The following is an 18,783-nucleotide window of genomic DNA, read 5'->3' as shown; positions in this document are numbered from 1 at the left end:
ACTATCCAAGACATTCCTGTTTCTCATTACCAGCATCAGGGAAAGAATCCTGAGAACCCACTCCCAGTGATTCAGAAACAACTTCTTCTCCTCTGCTCTCAGACTTTAAAATGGTCCCTAAACCCATGAATGAACAGTACCTTGTTATTTCTCTTTTCTACTATCTTGTTAAGTTATTTTTGTCTTTTTACTGTTGTGGCAAAATAACAAACTTCACAAAAACTCCGAAGCTCAAACTCATCAAAATCAAAGCAGCCATCTAGTTTCCCATCGCATGTATCACCTTCAAATTTACTGCTCCCCATTACAGACACAGTATGTGGTTTCTATAGGAAAGAGTGACTAGTAAAGGTTCCAGAACAGCACAAGAAAATTTCTTGTTCTGTCACCCTTAAAGACAAGGCCAAGATTCATTTGGATTCTCTCCAACACTTTGCAAAGTCACCTCCTAGTTGCAGACTGTGGATTTGGAATCATTTACCCTTATTGTTTACTGAAGCAAAATATCAAAGCTTCCCAATCAGTAGTATGTGGGAGTTACTTCATCTCAGGTACTGCAATAGGTCAGGAATAAGCCCCTCAGTGACGTAAAATCAGTGGAAGATGATTCTTATATCCTGATCACATTCCCCTGAGGCTGATCCAGTTCTTTCAATATCATCATTTTATCTCCGTTCATTTCTCCATCTACTTCGTCACAAATTCTGAAAGGATAATTTTTATACAAGCAATCAATAATAAACCATAACATCATATAAGCCCTAATTACTCAAGTGCAAATGTCTAGTTCTCATGTTCCATGGTCTTTTGTCGGCCATGCAGCTTATTGGAGGGATTTCCTTGGTGTCTGTAGACAGGCTGGTGGATGGCTGACATTTTGCAGTGTTGGACTTGGCAGGTGGAATAGCTGGTTAGTGGGCAACAATGAGGTTATTGGAGGAAAGAGCTTCAAAACTTAAGCACTCCCACTAGATAGTTTGGTAAACTGTTACAGGACAGATTATTGGAGCACCGTGAGGCTCTTTTGAAAATAGAAATCCAGTGTCCAGTTTCAGAAGTCTGAGCACTCTATGCCACATTTGGAAATTGGGGAGTTACCCCTCTGCTGCAGAGGAAGTTGAGGTCATGGCTATCAGATTCAGTTTCAGTTTATTGTCATTTAGAAACCACAAATGCAATGCAGTTAAAAAATGAGACAACGTTCCTCCAGAATGATATCACAAAAGCACATGACAAAACAGACTACACCAGAAAATCCACATAACGTTTGGCAATCCCCAATCCAGAGTCTGGAGAGGCTGCTGCGTATTAATATCGCGCTACTGTCTTAGCACGTTCCCCAGAAAGGAGCTCCAAAACCACCAGACAAAACAAGACCAAAAACTAAAGCTACAAGACCTGCACAAAACCACATAGTTACAACAGTGCATCGCTGGGCACATAAGTTTTGATGTGGAACTTCCCTACTGCGTAATAAAGGCTCCTGACTCCTCTCAGCCAAGTGCAAGGATGAAACTGACCACGTTTAATGCAGATTTTTTGAGCGGGCCTGAAAATAGTTCATTTCGGAATCAGGTTTATTATCTCCAGCATGTGTCATGAAATTTGTTAACTTAGCAGCAGCAGAACAATGTTGTACATTTATCTAAATGTGCAACCCTTAAACTGTAGAGGGTTTTTGTTAAAAAGTTTTTGTTAAAAGTTGAGTTGCAGGAGTATGACTTTGCTCTCCGGAAAGTTGACTGATTCAGGATTCTGTCTGTAAACTATCCCTTCCTCCAATGTGAAGTGCCAATATGTCAGGAATGAGAGGGTTATCATATGAGGAATGTTTGATGGCTTTGGGTCTGTACACACTGGAATTCAGAAGGATAAGGGGGGATCTCATTGAAACCTTTTGAATGTTAAAAGGCCTAGACAGAGTAGATGTGGAAAGGATGTTTCCCTTGGTGGGTGAGTCTAGGACAAGAGGGCACAGTCTCAGGATAGAGGGGCACCCTTTCAAATCAGTGATATGGAGAAAGTGTGGTGAATTTGTGGAATTTGTTGCCACATGCAGCTGTGGAGGCCAAGTCATTGGGTGTATTTAAGGCAGAGATTGATAGATTCTTGATTGGACATGGCATCAAAGGTTATGGGGAGAAAACCGGGAACTGGGGTTGAGGAGAAGATTTTAAAAAAGTATCAGCCCTGATTGAATGGAGAAGCAGGTTCGATAAGCCAGATGGCCTAATTCTGCTCCTATGTCTTATGGTCTTACATGAGTTAATGGTTAAGGGGGATGGAATTGCTACTTTGACATTTCTTCCTTCTCAGCAGTCTGATATGATCCAAATGATTTATCTCAGAAAGAAAGGTTCAACATTATGCCTATGATAAGCCAGGTTGCAAAGCAAAAGAAATGTGCTTAAATCATCTGCATCCTGAGCAGAGATTGAGATAAGGGAGAAAGTGAGATATGACAAGGAGAAATTTGTATGAGCAATACTCTTTCAAATCTTACATCTATTGTTAGCAAGGTGTTCATGGCAGCCAACTCCACAACTGCTAGCAAAAACAGGAAGCACACAGTATGTAGAACAGAGTCAGTGGCGAGAGAAACAGTTAACATTTCAGTCAAAATAAAAAAAACAAGATGTTTTAATTTACAGAGAGGGGGAGGAATGAGAGAACATGTTTCAATGTTGATCAAAGTTTCCAAGGTATCATTATTTTTAAACTGCCAGTTGTAGTCAGAAAATTTTTAAAAATCAACAGAATTACAACCATGTGTGAAAAGGGAGTGGCGACCTGAAATTGTTAAATTCCACATTAAATCCTCAGGACTGCAAAGTACTTAAACAAAAGGTGAATTTTAGAAACAATCACTTTACAGCAATTCTATCAATTCTAACAGCGACGAAGTCTATAGCACTGACTCTGGCTGTCTGGCTTAGGAGGGAAGGGGGAGAATGAGAAGTGCAGTAATGATAGGGGATTTCATAGAGGAACAGACAGGAGATTCTGTTGACGTGAAAGGTATTTTTTTAATCACAGGTGCCAAAGTAAGGGATGTCTGATTGAATCCACAGTATTATAAAGGGGAGGGCGAACAGCCAGAAGTGATGGTGCATATTGGTAGCAACGACATAGCTAAGAAATGGAAGGAGGTCCTGAAGAGAGAGCATAGGGAATTAGGTAGATAGCTAAAAAGCAGGACCTCCAGGGTAGTCATCTCTGGATTGTTGCCTGTGCCATGTGTCAGTGAGGGTAAGAATAAGATGATGTGACAGATGAATGCATGGGTGAGGAATCGGTGCAGGTGGCTGGGTTTCAGATTTCTGGATCATTGGGATCTCTCCTGGGAAAGGTATGACCTGTACATAAAGGAGATCAATATCCTTGCGGGTAGGTTTGCTAGAGCTGTTTGGGAGAGTTGAAACTAATTCGGCAGCCGGATGGGAACCAGAACGAGAAGGCTGAGGATGGAACAAACAGTATACAGGCAGATGCAGTATGTAATGAGACTGTGAGGATGGACAAGCTGATGACAGGGCAAAATTGCAATCAGTGAGATGAGTTGAATTGTGACCTGGGGGCAAAATCAAAAAAGCTGATGAACTCAAGACTGAAGGTGTTGTAATTGAATGCATGCAGTATCCGGGAAAAGGTAGAAGGTTTTGTAGCATATTTCAAGATTGGCTGGTCTGATATTGTGAGTCCATTGAGCCATGGCTGAAAGAGGATTATAGTTGGGAGCTTAAGTCAATCAAGTCACTCTTTATTGTCATTTCGACCATAACTGCTGGTACAGTACACAGTAAAAATGAGACAACATTTTTCAGGACCATGCTGCTACATGAAACAATACCAAAACTACCCTGAACTACATGGAAAAACAACACAGAAAAGAGAAACTACACTAGACTACAGACCTACCCAGGACTGCATAAAGTGCACAAAATGGTGCAGGCATTACAATAGATAATAGACAAGACAATAGGCGCAGTAGAGGACAGTAAGTTGGTGTCAGTCCAGTCTCTCGGTATTGAGGTGTCTGATAGCTTGGGGGAAGAAACTGTTACATAGTCTGGTCGTGAGAGCCCAAATGCTCTGGTGCCTTTTCCCAGATGGCAGGAGGGAGAAGAGTTTGTATGAGGGGTAAGTGGGGTCCTTCATAATGCTGTTTGTAGTGAGACTGAGGATGGACAAGCTGACGACAGGGCTTTTAACATCCAAGGATACACCTTGTTTCAAAAGGACAGATAGGTGGAGTTGACTCTGGTGATAAGAAATAAAATCAAATCCTTGGAAAGAGGGAACATAAGATTGGAAGATCTTTTTAGAATCCTTGTAGGTAGAGTTAAGAACCTGCAAGGGTAAAAAGACCCTGATGGTCTTTTTCTACTTGTACAGAAGCCTACAAGTAGTAGCCAGAATGTGGGATACAAATTACAATGGGAGATAGAAAAAGCATGTAAAAATAGTAATGGGAGATTTCCATGTGCAGGTGGATTGGGAAAATCAGGTTTGTGCTTGATTCCAAGAGAGGGAATTTGTGGACTGCTTACAAAATGGCTTTCTAGAGCAGCTTGTGGTTGAGTCTAGAAAGGCAATTCTAGATTGGGTGTTATGTAATGAACAAGATTTGATTAAGGAGCTTAAGGTAAAAGAACCAGTTATATTTGTGGTACTGGGAGGCCAAGTGGCTGTGAATAACACACATGAGAGGTAGAGTGGTCAGGAACTCATGCAGCTGTTTATTTTGCTTGTCAGGGAACTACCCATAACATCCTCTCACATTAAATTCAGTACGTAACACACAGGGAAGTTTGACAGCAACCTATAAGGTACAAAATACACATGAATACAAAACATATCATTCCTCCTTTTACTGAAGTTTTCTTCTCCTTCCCATACTTTCTAAACTGGGGAAAGAGGGTAAACTGCCTATGTTCCCAGATATGGAGATTATTCTGCCCCATGTGCTGAGGGCTAGTCACTAAACTAGAGATTCAATCTGCCTGGAGGCCGCCTGTACCGACCACCTGGAGATGACGACAAAGTCATTTTATCTTTTGATATTGTATGTATAGATCTTGGCTTGGGTACTGCATTGTCAGTAGGGGGCACCTCAGAAAACACTTGACCTTAATAGAGATTCTGCAGTCAATGTTTCAGAATCTTGTCACATTTCTGCCACTGGATCAGGATTTGTCAGTTTGTGTTGGTTTTAGTAGCCTTAGAGATGGACAAGAGCTTTTTCCAGATGGTGTGATTACTAATTTCCACTGTGTACGACACAGGATGAGCTTGTGCCACCATCATCGCAGGTATCCACATTGTTCCACAGATGTAGTTCTGGGCAAGTACTCTTTCTGCTGTTGTGAAACTTCTGTACTTTGCTTTGGCACATCTCTCTTTTTGGGTTTTCTGTTCATTTTGCACAATCTGGTTTGTGTTTGGGGTCTAAGCAGGTCAAGCAGGGTGCACAGAAGGTACAGGCATATTTGATATGCCCCCTTTAGCCACAGCTTCATCAATCTAAATCCTTATATCTGCAATCTTTTGCTGAATGCCCAGCTTTCCCACAACGGTAGCATTGGTCGCCAGCAAGGTGTCTTATTCTTCAAGTCAGTAGAAACTTTAGGAACTTGGGAAGATGTGCTTAATAGCTGTGTTTCTTAAGCTGTCATCTCCATAGATGTACTAATTTCAATTGCCTTCTGTAATGTATGTTTGTCTTCAGTAACCAAATATTTCTGAATTCCCTCACTATGCAGACCACACATGAGTCCATCACATAACGTATCATTTAGTGACTGCCCAAACTAACAGTGTTCAGACAGTTGATTCAGCACTGCCATAAACTGTGAAATAGATTCACCTTCCTCTTGCTTCCTTTTATGTAATCTGAACTTCTCAGCAATAATCAAATGTTTAGGTGAACAGTGGCCCTTTAAGACTTTAACGATGTCCTCATAAGGCTTATTGCCAGGCTCAGCAGGTTGCACTAGTCTGTGTAATGAATGAAATGTTTTTTGCACCCATCACAGTCAAAAAAATTGGAAAATGAATATCATCTGAAATTTGATTTGCCAGTGCAAAATATTGAAATCTTTCAGTATATGAACTTTATTGCTCTGTCGTTGCATCATAGGGCCCCGTATTTCCAAACATTATCGCCATTTTCAAACACAATCACGTTCCAGAAAAGTTAACACACAAAAAGCTGGAGGAACTCATCAGGTCAAGCAACATCTATGGAAAGGAGTACAGTCGGCATTTCGGGCCAAGACCCTTCATCAGGACTGGAGAGAAAAAGATGAGGGGTCAGAGTTAGAAGGGAGGGGAGGAAGAAACACAAGGTGATAGGTGAAACCGGGAGGGGAGGGGTGAAGTGAAGAACTGTGAACTTGATTGGTGAAAGAGATACAGGGCTGAAGAAGGAGAAATCTAATAGGAGAGGACAGAAGGCCATGGAACAAAGTAAAAAAGATGGAGGAGCACCAGAGGGAGACGATGGGCAGGCAGGGAGATAAGGTGAGAGAGGGAAAAGGGGATGGGGGATAGAGGAGGGGTGGACATTACCAGAAGTTCAAGAAATTGGAGGCTACCCAGACAAAATATACCTTGTTGCTCCTCCAACCTGTGTGTGACCTCATCACAGCAGTAGAGGAGGCCACGGATGGACGTATTGGAATGAGATTGTGAAGTTGTATTAAAATGGCTGTCCACTGGAAGATCCCACTTTTTCTGACAGACAGATCGTAGGTACATGGCGAAGCAATCTCCCAATCTACATCAGGTCTCACCAATATAAAGAGGCCACAGCAGGAGCACCAGATACAGTAGATGACTTCAACAGATTCACAGGTGAAGTGTCACCTCACCTGGAAGGACTGTTTCAGGTCCTGAATGGTAGTGAGGGAGGAAGTGTAAGGTCGAGTGTAGCACTTGTTCCGCATGCAAGCATAGGGAGCGATCCCTGTGGAAAGCAGTTGGAGTCATCTGTTGTTCACAGTGCTTTTGGTGTGGCCTCTTGAATAACAGGCAGGATAGACAAAAGAGAATTGGCAGATGTTGAGTACTTGGATTTTCAGAAGGCCTTTGACAAGATGCCACACGTGATGATACTTAACAAGTTAAGAGTCCATGGTATTAGAGGAAAAGGTACTAGCATGGCTGATTGGCAGGAGGCAGAGAGTGGGAATAAAGAAAGCCTCTACATTTTGGCTGAGAGTGGCCAATGGTGACCAGTGGTGCTCTGGATAATGTTGGGACTACTTCTTTTCATGTTATACATTAATAATTTGGATGACAGAATTGATAGTTTTGTGGCCAAGTTTGCAGGTGATATGAAGATGAGCAGGTAGACTGAGGAAACATTGAGTCTGCAGAAGGACTTGGACAGATTAGGAGAATGGGCAAAGAAGTGGCAGATGGAATATAGTGTTGGGAAGTGCATGGTCATGTACCTTGGTAGAAGGAATAAAAGTGTAGACTATTTTCTAAATGGGGAGAAAATTTAAAAATCAGAGGCACTAAGAGGACTCCGTTAGGGAGTCCTCATGCAGGGATAAAATTGGTCCCTTAGAGAATCAGGGTAGTCAGCTATGTGTGGAGCCGAGGGAAATGGGAGAGATTTTGAATGATTTCTTCTGTTCAGTCTTCACGAAGGAGAAAGATATTGAATTGTGTAAGGTGAGGGAAACAAGTAAGGAAGTTATGGAACCTATGACAATTAAAGAGGTGGAAGTACTGGCACTTTTAAGAAATTTAAAAGTGGATAAATCTCCGGTTCCTGACAGGATATTCCCCAGGACCTTGAGGGAAGTTTGTGTAGAGATAGCAGGAGCTCAGATGGAGATCTTTCAGATGTCATTAGAAACGGGGATTGTGCCGGAGGATTGGCATATTGCTCATGTGGTTCCATTGTTTAAAAAGCGTTCTAGAAGTAAGCCTAGCAATTATAGACCTGTCAGTTTGACATCAGTGGTGGGTAAATTAATGGAAGGTATTCTTAGAGATAGTATTTATAATTATCTGGATAGACAGGATCTGATTAGGAGTAGCCAGCATGGATTTGTGTGTGGAAGGTCATGTTTGACAAACCTTATTGAATTTTTTGAAGAAGTTACGAGGAATGTTGATGAGGGTAAGGCAGTGGATGTAGTTTATATGGACTTCAGCAAAGCCTTTGACAAAGTTCCACATGGAAGGTTAGTTAAGAAGGTTCAGTCATTAGGTATTAATGCTGGAGTAATAAAATGGATTCAACAGTGGCTAGATGGGAGATGCCAGAAAGTAGTGGTGCATAATTGTTTATCGGGATGGAGGCCGGTGACTAGCGGGGTGCCTCAGGGATCTGTTTTGGGCCCAATGTTGTTTGTAATATGATGATGGGGTGGTAACTTGGATTAGTAAGTATGCCGATGATACTAAGGTAGGAGGTGTTGTGGATAATGAGGTGGGTTTTCGAAGCTTGCAGGAAGATTTATGCTGGTTAGAAGAATGGGCTGAACATTGGCAGATGGAGTTTAATGCTGACAAGTGTGAGGTTCTACATTTTGGCAGGAATAATCCAAATAGAACATACAGGGTAAATGGTAGGGCATTGAGGAATGCAGTGGAACAGAGAGATCTAGGAATAACAGTGCATAGTTCTCTGAAGGTGGAGTCTCATGTAGATAGGGTGGTGAAGAAGGCTTTTGAAACGCTGGCCTTTATAAATCAGAGCATTGAGTACAGAAGTTGGGATGTAATGTTGAAATTGTACAAGGCATTGGTAAGGCCAAATTTAGAATATTGGGTACAGTTCTGGTCACCGAATTATAGGAAAGATATCAATAAATTAGAGAGAGTGCAGAGACGATTTACTAGGATGTTACCTGGGTTTCAGCACTTAAGTTACAGAGAAAGGTTGAACAAGTTAGCTCTCTATTCATTGGAGCGTAGGTTGAGGGGGCATTTGATCGAGGTATTTAAAATTTTGCGAGGGATAGATAGAGTTGACGTGAATAGGCTGTTTCCATTGAGAGTAGGGGAGATTCAAATGAGAGGACATGATTTGAGAGTTAGGGGGCAAAAGTTTAAGGGAAACACGAGGGGGTATTTCTTTACTCAGAGATTGATAGCTGTGTGGAATGAGCTTCCTGTAGAAGTAGTAGAGGCCAGTTCAGTTGAGTCATTTAAGGTAAAATTGGATAGGTATATGGACAGGAAAGGAGTGGAGGGTTATGGGCTGAGTGCGGGTAGCTGGGACTAGGTGAGATTAAGAGTTTGGCATGGACTAGGAGGGCCGAGATGGACTGTTTCCGTGCTGTGATTGTTATATGGTTATATGATTCTCTAATGGTTATCTTGCAGTTTGAGTTGGTGATAAGGAAGGCAAATGCAACGTTAGCTTTCTTTTTGAGAGGACTAGAATATAAAAGGAAGGATATAATGCTGAGGCTTTGTAAGGCATTGGTCAGACCACACTAGGAGTATTGTGAGCAGTCTAAGATGTGCTGACACTGGAGAGTGTCCAGAGGAGTTTGCCCCAGGAATGAAAAGAGTGTTTGATGCCTCTGGGCCTGTATTTGCCAGAATTTAGAAGAATGGAGGTGTTGAATACTGAGACCTATATAATGTGGATGTGGAGATGATGCCTTCCATTGTGGGGGAGTCCAGGACCAGAGAACCTAGTGTCAGAATAGATGAACATTCCTTTAGAAAAGAGACGGAGGAATGTCTTTAGCCAGAGAGTGGTGAGTCTGTGGAATTCATTGCCATCGATGGCTGGGGAGGCCAAATCACTAGGTATCTTTAAAATAGATATGTCATTTCTTTGGCAGTTTGAACGGGGCACGACTGCGCAAGCGTGTGAAGGTCAGCCTCTGAGATCAGCGGGAGAGTTTAAAAAGCGAGCAGATTAGCAGAGCGGGTGACGGAGTAGAGGGAGACAGAGTAGGAAGGCTTTGGCTTGAGAGGCTTCGGCAAGCAGAGGCTGAGGACGAGCTTGCTCCCAGTCGGGTAAGGCCGGGTAAGCTCCTCTAATAACTCTAATTAGCTTAGGAGTAGGTAATGGAGGCAGCAGTTAGGGCAGTCGAGTGCTCTGTTTGCAGTATGTGGGAAGTTAGGGCAAGCACAGCTTCCCTGATGACTACACCTGTAAAAGGTGCATCCAGCTGCAGCTCCTGACAAACCGAGTTAGGGAACTGGAGCTGGATGAACGTCAGATCATTCAGGAGGCAGAGGCAGAAATAGACAGGAGTTACAGGGAGATAGTCACCCCTAAGATTCAGGAGAGAGAAGGGGAAAAGACAGAATGAGCAGAGCATCCCTGTGGCCGTTCCCATCAATAATAAGTATACCGTTTTGGATACTGTTGGTGGGGACGACCTACCAGGGACAAGTTGTAGTCTCTGGCACCGAGACTGGACTGTCAGCTCAGAAGGGAAGGAGGGAAAAGAGGAGAGCAGTAGTGATAAAAGATTCGATAGTTAGGGGGACAGGTAGGAGGTTCTGTGGAAGAGATGGAGAATCCAGGATGGTCTGTTGCCTCCCTGGTGCCAGGATCCACGATATTTCAGATCAAGTTCTCAGTATTCTCAAGAGGGAAGGTGAGCAGCCAGATGTCGTGGTCCATGTAGGGACCAATGACATGGACAGGAAGAAGGAGGAGGTCCTGCAAAGAGAGTTTAGAAAGGTAGGTGCAAAGTTGAAGGACAGGACCTCCAGGGTTGTTAGGATTGTTACCTGTGCCACGTGCTAGTGAGGCCAAAAATAGGGAGATAATGCAACCCTGCTCCTGCTGCCTGCTCTGCTGGGTGAGAAGCTGACAGTGATGCAGGTGGATGCTTCCCTGGTGTCATGGATTATTGATCACCTGACTGGCAGACCACAGTACGTGCGCTTGCAACACTGTGTGTCACACAGAGTGGTCAGCAGCAGTGGGGCTCCACAGGGGACTGTCCTATCTCCCTTTCTCTTCACCATCTACACCTCGGACTTCAACGACTGCACAGAGTCTTGCCATCTTCAGAAGTTTTCTGAATACTCTGCCATAGTTGGATGCATCAGCAAGGGAGATAAGGCTGAGTACAGGGCTACGTTGGGAAACTTTGTCACATGGTGTGAGCAGAATCATCTGCAGCTTAATGTGAAAAAGACTAAGGAGCTGGTGGTAGACCTGAGGAGGGCTAAGGCACCGGTGACCCCTGTTTCCATCCAAGGGGTTGGTGTGGACATGGTGGAGGATTACAAATACATGGGGATACAAATTGACAATAAACTGGATGGTCAAAGAACACTGAGGCTGTCTACAAGAAGGGTCAGAGCCATCTCTATTTCCTGAGGAGACTGAGGTCCTTTAACATCTGCCGGACGATGCTGAGAATGTTCTATGAGTCTGTGGTGGCCAGTGCTATCATGTTTGCTGTTGTGTGCTGGGGCAGCAGGCTGAGGGTAGCAGACACCAACAGAATCAACAATCTGATTCGTAAGGCCAGTGATGTTGTGGGGGTGGACCTGGACTCTCTGACGGTGGTATCTGAGAAGAGGATGCTGTCCAAGTTGCATGCCATCTTGGACAATGACTCCCATCCACTCCATAATGTACTGGTTAGGCACAGGAGTACATTCAGCCAGAGACTCATTCCACCGAGATATAACACTGAGCGTCATAGGAAGTCATTCCTGTCTGTGGCCATCAAACTTTACAACTCCTCCCTCGGAGTGTCAGACACCCTGAGCCAATAGGCTGGTCCTGGACTTATTTCCACTTGGCATGATTAACCTATTATTATTTAATTATTTATGGATTTATATTGCTATATTTCTACACTAATCTTGGTTGACACAACTGTAACGAAACCAAATTTCCCTCAGGATCAATAAAGTATGTCTCTCTGTCTGACTGTAAATACATGGCTAAGGAGTTGATGCAGAAAGGAGAGCTTCATGTTTCTGGACAATTGGGCCTTGTTCCAAGGAGGTGGGACCTGTTCCGATGGGACGGGTTGCACCTGAACTGGAGAGGGACTAACATCCTTGCGGGAAGGTTTCTAGTGCTGCTCTGGGGGGGTTTAAACTATATTTGCAGGGAGAGGGAAACCAGAGTGTCAGAGCAGATAGTGAGGTGGAGAAGGATAAAAGTCATGCGAGAGCTGCAAGTATAGTTCATGGAGAAAAGCTAGATTTAGCATATAAAGAGGCTTTGAGGAACAAGAAACAGAATAAAGGGTGTAAAGGTAGAAGGGCTAAAATGAGTGTACTTCAATGCAAGAAGCATCAGGAACAAAGGTAATGAAGTGAGAGCTTGGATACATACATGGAATTATGATGTAGTGGCCATTACGGAGACTTGGCTGGCACCAAGGCAGGAATGGATTCTCAATATTCCTGGATTTCAGTTCTTTAAAAGGGATAGAGAGGGGGGGAAGGGGAGGAGGGGTGGCATTACTGGTCAGGGATACTATTACAGCTGCAGAAAGGGTGGGTAATGTAGCAGGATCCTCTTTTGAGTCAGTATGGGTAGAAGTCAGGAACAGGAAGGGAGCAGTTATTCTATTGGGAGTATTCTATAGGCCCCCTGGTAGCAGCAAAGATACCGAGGAGCAGATTGGGAGGCAGATTTTGGAAAGGTGCAAGAATAACAGGGTTGTTATCATGGGTGACTTTAATTTCCCTAATATTGATTGGCACCTGATTATTTCCAATGGTTTAGACAGGGCAAATTCCGTTAAGTTTGTCCAGGACGGGTTCCTGTCACAGTATGTTGGCAGGCCAACTTGGAGGAATGCCATACTAGATCTAGTATTAGGTAACGAACTGGGTCAGGTCACAGATCTGTCAGTGGGTGAGCATCTGGGGGACAGTGACCATCGCTCCCTGGCCTTTAACATTGTCATGGAAAAGGATAGAATCAGAGAGGACAGGAAAAGTTTTAATTGGGGAAGGGCAAATTATGAGGCTAGAACTTGCAGATGTGAATTGCAGGGAAATGTACTATGGACATGTGGTCGATGTTTAGGGATCTCTTGCAGGATGTTAGGGATAAATTTGTCCCGGTGAGGAAGATGAAGAATGGTAGGGTGAAGGAACCATGGGTGACAAGTGAAGTGGAGAATCTAGTCAGATGGAAGAAGGCAGCATACATGAGGTTTAGGAAGCAAGGATCAGATGAGCCTATTGAGGAATATAGGTTAGCAAGAAAGGAGCTTAGGAAGGGGCTGAGGAGAGCAAGAAGGGGGCATGAGAAAGCCTTGGCGAGTAGGGTAAAGGAAAACCCCAAGGCATTCTTCAATTATGTGAAGAACAAAAGGTTGACAGGAGTGAAGGTAGGACCGATTAGAGATAAAGGTGGGAAGATGTACCTGGAGGCTATGGAAGTGAGCGAGGTCCTCAATGAATACTTCTCTTCGGTATTCACCAATGAGAGGGAATTTGATGACGGTGAGGACAATATGGGTGAGGTTGGTTCTGAAGTATGTTGATGTTAAGGGAGAAGAGGTGTTGGAGTTGTTAAAATACTTTAGGACGGATAAGTTCTCGGGGCCTGATGGAATATTCCCCAGGCTGCTCCACGAGGCGAGGGAAGAGATTGCTGAGCCTCTGGCTAGGATCTTTATGGCCTCATTGTCTACAAGAATGGTGCTGGAGGATTGGAGGGAGGCAAATGTCCCCTTGTTTGAAAAAGATAGTAGGGATAGTTCGGGTAATTATAAACCAGTGAGTCTTACGTCTGTGGTGGGAAAGCTGTTGGAAAAGATTCTCAGAGATAGAATCTATGGGCATTTAGAGAATCATGGTCTGATCAGGGACAGACAGCATGGCTTTTTGAAGGGCAGATCGTGCCTAATAAGCCTGATAGAGTTCTTTGAGGAGGTGACCAGGCATATAGATGAGGGTAGTGCAGTGGATGCGATCTATATGGATCTTAGTAAGGCATTTGCCAAGGTACCACATTAGGCTTATTCAAAGTCAGAAGGCATGGGATCCAGGGAAGTTTGGCCAGGTGGATTCAGAATTGACTTGCCTGCAGAAAGCAGAGGGTCGTGGTGGAGGGAGTACATTCAGATTGGAGGGTTGTGACTAGTGGTGTCCCACAAGGATCAGTTCTGGGACCTCTACTTCTCGTGATTTTTATTAACAACATGGATGTGGGGGTGGAAGGCTGGGTTGGCAAGTTTGCAGATGACACAAAGGTTGGTGGTGTTGTGGATAGTGTAGAGGATTGTCGAAGATTGCAGAGAGACATTGATAGGATGCAGAAGTGGGCTGAGAAGTGGCAGATGGAGTTCAACCTGGAGGTAGTACACTTTGGAAGGACAAACTCCAAGGCAGAGTACAAAGTAAATGGCAGGATACTTGGGAATGTGGAGGAGCAGAGAGATCTGGGGGGTACATGTCCACAGATCGCTAAAAGTTGCCTCACAGGTAAATAGGGTAGTTAAGAAAGTTTATGGGGTGTTAGCTTTCATAAGTTGAGGGATAATGATACAGCTGTAAAAGTAGCTGGGTAATGATACAGCTGTATAAAACTCTGGTTAGGCCACACTTGGAGTACTGTGTCCAGTTCTGGTTGCCTCACTATAGGAAGGCTGTGGAAGCATTGGAAAGGGTACAGAGGAGATTTACCAGGCTGCTGCTTGGTTTAGAGAGTATGGATTATGATCAGAGATTAAGGGAGCTAGGGGTTTCTTCTCTGGAGAGAAGGAGGATGAGAGGAGACATGATAGAGGTATACAAGATATTATGAGGAATAGATAGAGTGGACAGCCAGCGCCTCTTCCCCAGGGCACCTCTGCTCAATACAAGAGGACATGGCTTTAAGATAAGGGGAGGAAAGTTCAAGCGGGATATTAGAGAAAGGTTTTTTACTCAGAGAGTGGTTGGTGTGTGGAATGCACTGTCTGAGTCAGTGGTGGAGGCAGATACACTAGTGAAATTTAAGAGACTACTAGAGAGGTATATGCAGGAATTTAAGGTGGAGGGTTATATGGGAGGCAGGGTTTAAGAGTTGGCAGGACATTGTGGGCCGAATGGCCTGCACTTGCTGTATTGTTCTATGTAGAGGTTGATAGGTTTTGGATTTATCAAGGTTTCAAAGGTTATGGGCAGAAAGCAGGAGAATGGGGTTAAGAGGATAATAAATCAGCCATAAAGAAATGATAGAGCAGACTTGATAGGCCGTGTGGCCTAATTCTGCTCCTATGTCTTATGGTCTTAGAAGGTGAGGTGCTGTTCATCAAGCTTGCCTTGAATATGCTGGAGCAAAATAGGGGACTGAAGGCAGAGATGTCAAAGTGTGAGTGGGATGGAGAATTGAAATCTTTGGTAACTAGAAGTCAGGATCTTTGATTTTTCATGATGGAAATAAGTTATTGGTTGTGATTCAGTCACCCCATTCTATGTTTATTTCCCTTGGACTGATGTAATGGAATATTGTGTGGAGTGTGCATTGATCTGTTGAAAATAAAACCTACACTCAGTCTCTAAATACATTGAGGACTTCCTGGTAATCATGCTGTTTTCAATCACATTCAGGCTTCCTGCTTCTAACAGTGTTACCACTTTACACAGCAGAATACTAACAAACCACACTGGTCCCTCGCTTAGCACTCAAGATGCACTCCCAGAATGACAGCACTAATGCAATCAGCTTTACTTCGAGAGAAGTGTTTTGCTCTGCTGGGAAGTGAGCATGAGTTTAATAATAAATCACTCATGGCTCAGTAACAAGAAGTTGTCTGTGATTTCTGGCCTTGGGCTGTCTAGGGAGAGCTGTGTGGCCACTCAGTGCTAAGCTGAGCTCATAGTTACATTCTGATCAACTTGGAGAGTATGGCCATTGCTGGGTATGATCAGCTACTCCATGCATTGACAAGCTGTCCATAGCATCACATTCTGATAGGTACGGAAATAAGGTCAGTGACGATCGCTGGACTGCGGAGAGCTGTAGTGAGAGGAATTTTAGGATCCAGACAGTGTATCAACCCATGGTGCAGATGCTGCCAGTCCACAATAATATCATGGTCAGAGTGCAGCCTGAGCTCCACATCTCAGATAAGACCATAAGATATAGGAGCAGAATTAGGCCATTTGGCCCATCACATCTGCTCCACCATTTCATCATGGCTCATACAATTTTCCTCGTAACCTCAATCTCCTGCCTTCTCCTCAATTCCCTTCATGCCCTGACCAATCAACAATATATCAACTTTTGCCTTAAATATACATAAAGACTTAGCCTCCACCGCTGCCTGTGGCAAAGAGTAAACAGATTCACCACTCTCTGGCTAATGATATTCCTTTTCATCTCCATTCTAAAAGGACGCCCCTCTATTCTGAGGCTGTGTCCTCTGGTCTTAGACTCTCTCACCATAGGAAACATCCTCTCCACATCCATTCTATCAAGGCCTTTCACCATTCAATAGTTTTCAAATGGGTCACCCCTCATTCTTCTGAATTTTAGTGAATACAGACCCAGAACCACCAGACATTGACACTGCTTTTCCCAGCCGTCCCAGCACCAGTTTGCTTGTCTTCTCTCCCTTAACTCTTGGGAGTGACTGGAGAGAGTTTGGCACCAGGATTCCATTTACTCAAGTACAAAGGGAGCCAGCAGGTATGTGTTCGTCCTGGAGGATCAATAGTGCTGTTAGAAATTATTACCCTGCGAATAGTGCTAATTGAGGTATCAGCGCTTTCCAACAGTTCTCAGTACAAAAGCAAATCACACAGGTTTTTTTGTCACCATTCACATTCCCCTATTGTCGTTATTCCATTTACAGGGAGGATATTCAGGAAATGCTGCAGGATTTCGCATTGCTTCGTTATTGAAACTCGCTGACATCAAAGCAAATAAACCTGGCATGAACCTAATGCACTTTGTGGCCATGGTGAGCATTCTAAAGTAAAAGAAGACCTTACTATAAATTCCTTCTACGTGTAAAGTTGGTTGTTTTGTTGCTGGCTTGGAAATGGAAATGCAATAAAAATAATAACTTCCCTTGTTTGAATGTCAGGAAAAAAGAACTGTTTCAACAAAATCTTGAATTTAATGGGTTTACTGAATTGTGTTGTTTGGATGAAACACAGTAGCAAATGCTTTATGATTACATCAACAGCTCAAGGAAAGCACTCTCATTTCCAAGTCAAGCAATTGTGAGTACAGGTCCCAACAGAGGCAGCACTGCCGGAATAAGTCTTCAATGAAGTTATGCAGAGTATAAATGGAATGAAAAGAATTCAAACGAATTTTACCAGATAATTTATATAAAATATTCAGTCTGTCAAAAAACTGCATGTTTCTAATCTGTAAAGGTTTAGACACAATGACCTCATTATCTGTTGATTTACTATCTGTGGACCTGCAAACTCACAAGGGCGGTCCCAGACCAGAGCTGCACCAGAAAGATTTGAAATGCCTCCAAAACAGCACAAGTGCATACAGAGATATTCTTCTGCCTGTGAGAGTTCTTTATTAAAACTAAGCCAGCTGCAAAGCCAGTGGAAGAATCACAGTTCTGTGCCTCTTCCCTGCTACCATGTTGCACCCAGACTCGTCTTTCTCTCGGCCTTCAGCTCCTCAATCAACAGCTGTTAACCCAGGAGAACAACCAGCAATTCACTCTACATCACCAATGCTTAAGACGGTGCTACCGAAGACATGTGACAGCCTACTGGTGGTTCGAAAGCAGAGGAATTTGATTAAAAATATTACTAATAAAACTTTTTGAAGAAAAATTATGGTGTATTATCACCGCAAACAATGAAGAGGTGAGAGAAGGCAAAGTGAATTCTCCAGATTCACCCTGCCGGTGCGCTGTAAAATGGGTTCACTTGGAACTGGAGCCATGCTGGTTGGAGTGGATGATTCGGAGAGGAGAAGACAGGACAGGGGATTTCCAATGCCCACCCTGCTAACCCGGGTACGAGGGTGGATCGCTCTAAGCACCGGGTTCATTTGGCAAGGTCAAGAGCTTCTTTGGCACAGAAACCCAGGTCCAAAGCGAATCATTAGGCAGCATGTTCTAAGCTCGGAGCGATTTGCCGCGGTGAGACCCAGGTCCTAACGTGAGGCACGGTACACTGCCAGCCCAGATAGACTGGAAGGCAAGGTGTTGGGCAAGGTTGGATCGCTCTGGGCGCCGAGCCGAATGGGAAGTCAGAAACGGCTTCCCAGGCAACGCCATCTAGGCGTGGAGTGATTCGCCGCAGCTGGGCTAAGTGCCAGTGTGAGGTTTGGACAATTTAAATGCCAGCCCTGATAGTCTGGGGGCTCCTCTCTCCACAATGCCAAAGCTGTGAGACTGCCCGGTTGCTGTGCTTCATGTCTGCGAATTTTGTGGTGATTTGCCCTGTTAACATGATGAAGTGAATACCAAGGCTTTGGGCTGCTCCAAGAATTTGCATCTAAGGATTCAGTTTGGTTTGGAATGCTGTTGTTGTTGCTCACTTCTATTGCTTATATGATTTGTTTTGCGTTTTTTTCTCTTTCTCTGTGAGCACAGGTGTTTGGTCTTATTTTTTAAATTGGATTCTTTTGGGTTCCTTCCTTTGTGTCTGCCGGCAAGCAAACAAATCTGCAACATTCTTTTATAATAAATACATTTGAATCTTTGAGTGCATGAAGAGTGCCTGAGCACCATCTTTCCCCTCAAAATACAACACTCAAGATTAAAAGTGTATATATTTTATTATAATTTTTTGTATTTTGTTGTTGAGATAAGGAATTTCTTTTGCCAGAGGGTGGTGAATTTATGGAATTCATTACCACAGACAACTATGGAAGCTTGGGTGTATTTAAAGCAG

General features: G+C 43.6%; 1 protein-coding gene across 5 annotated transcripts in view; it reads left to right on the top strand.

Moving 5' to 3' along the window:
* fhdc2 (FH2 domain containing 2) overlaps positions 1-18,783 on the top strand; it is a 100,610-nt gene that overhangs the window by 60,115 nt on the left and 21,712 nt on the right. For 4 of the 5 annotated variants that reach the window (XM_059977068.1, XM_059977067.1, XM_059977065.1 and 1 more), the window contains one exon: positions 16,761-16,868. The exons of the other annotated variant lie outside the window; for it this stretch is intronic. In XM_059977068.1, coding sequence (XP_059833051.1) covers positions 16,761-16,868 — 108 coding nt within the window. The remainder of the gene's footprint in view (positions 1-16,760; positions 16,869-18,783) is intronic. 5 annotated transcript variants of the gene reach the window in all.

The sequence above is a fragment of the Hypanus sabinus genome, chromosome 8, assembly GCF_030144855.1.
Source record: "Hypanus sabinus isolate sHypSab1 chromosome 8, sHypSab1.hap1, whole genome shotgun sequence".
Lineage (NCBI taxonomy): Eukaryota > Metazoa > Chordata > Chondrichthyes > Myliobatiformes > Dasyatidae > Hypanus > Hypanus sabinus.
The sequence above is the reverse complement of the archived record's forward strand: the minus strand, read 5'-3'. Positions and strand labels throughout refer to the sequence as shown.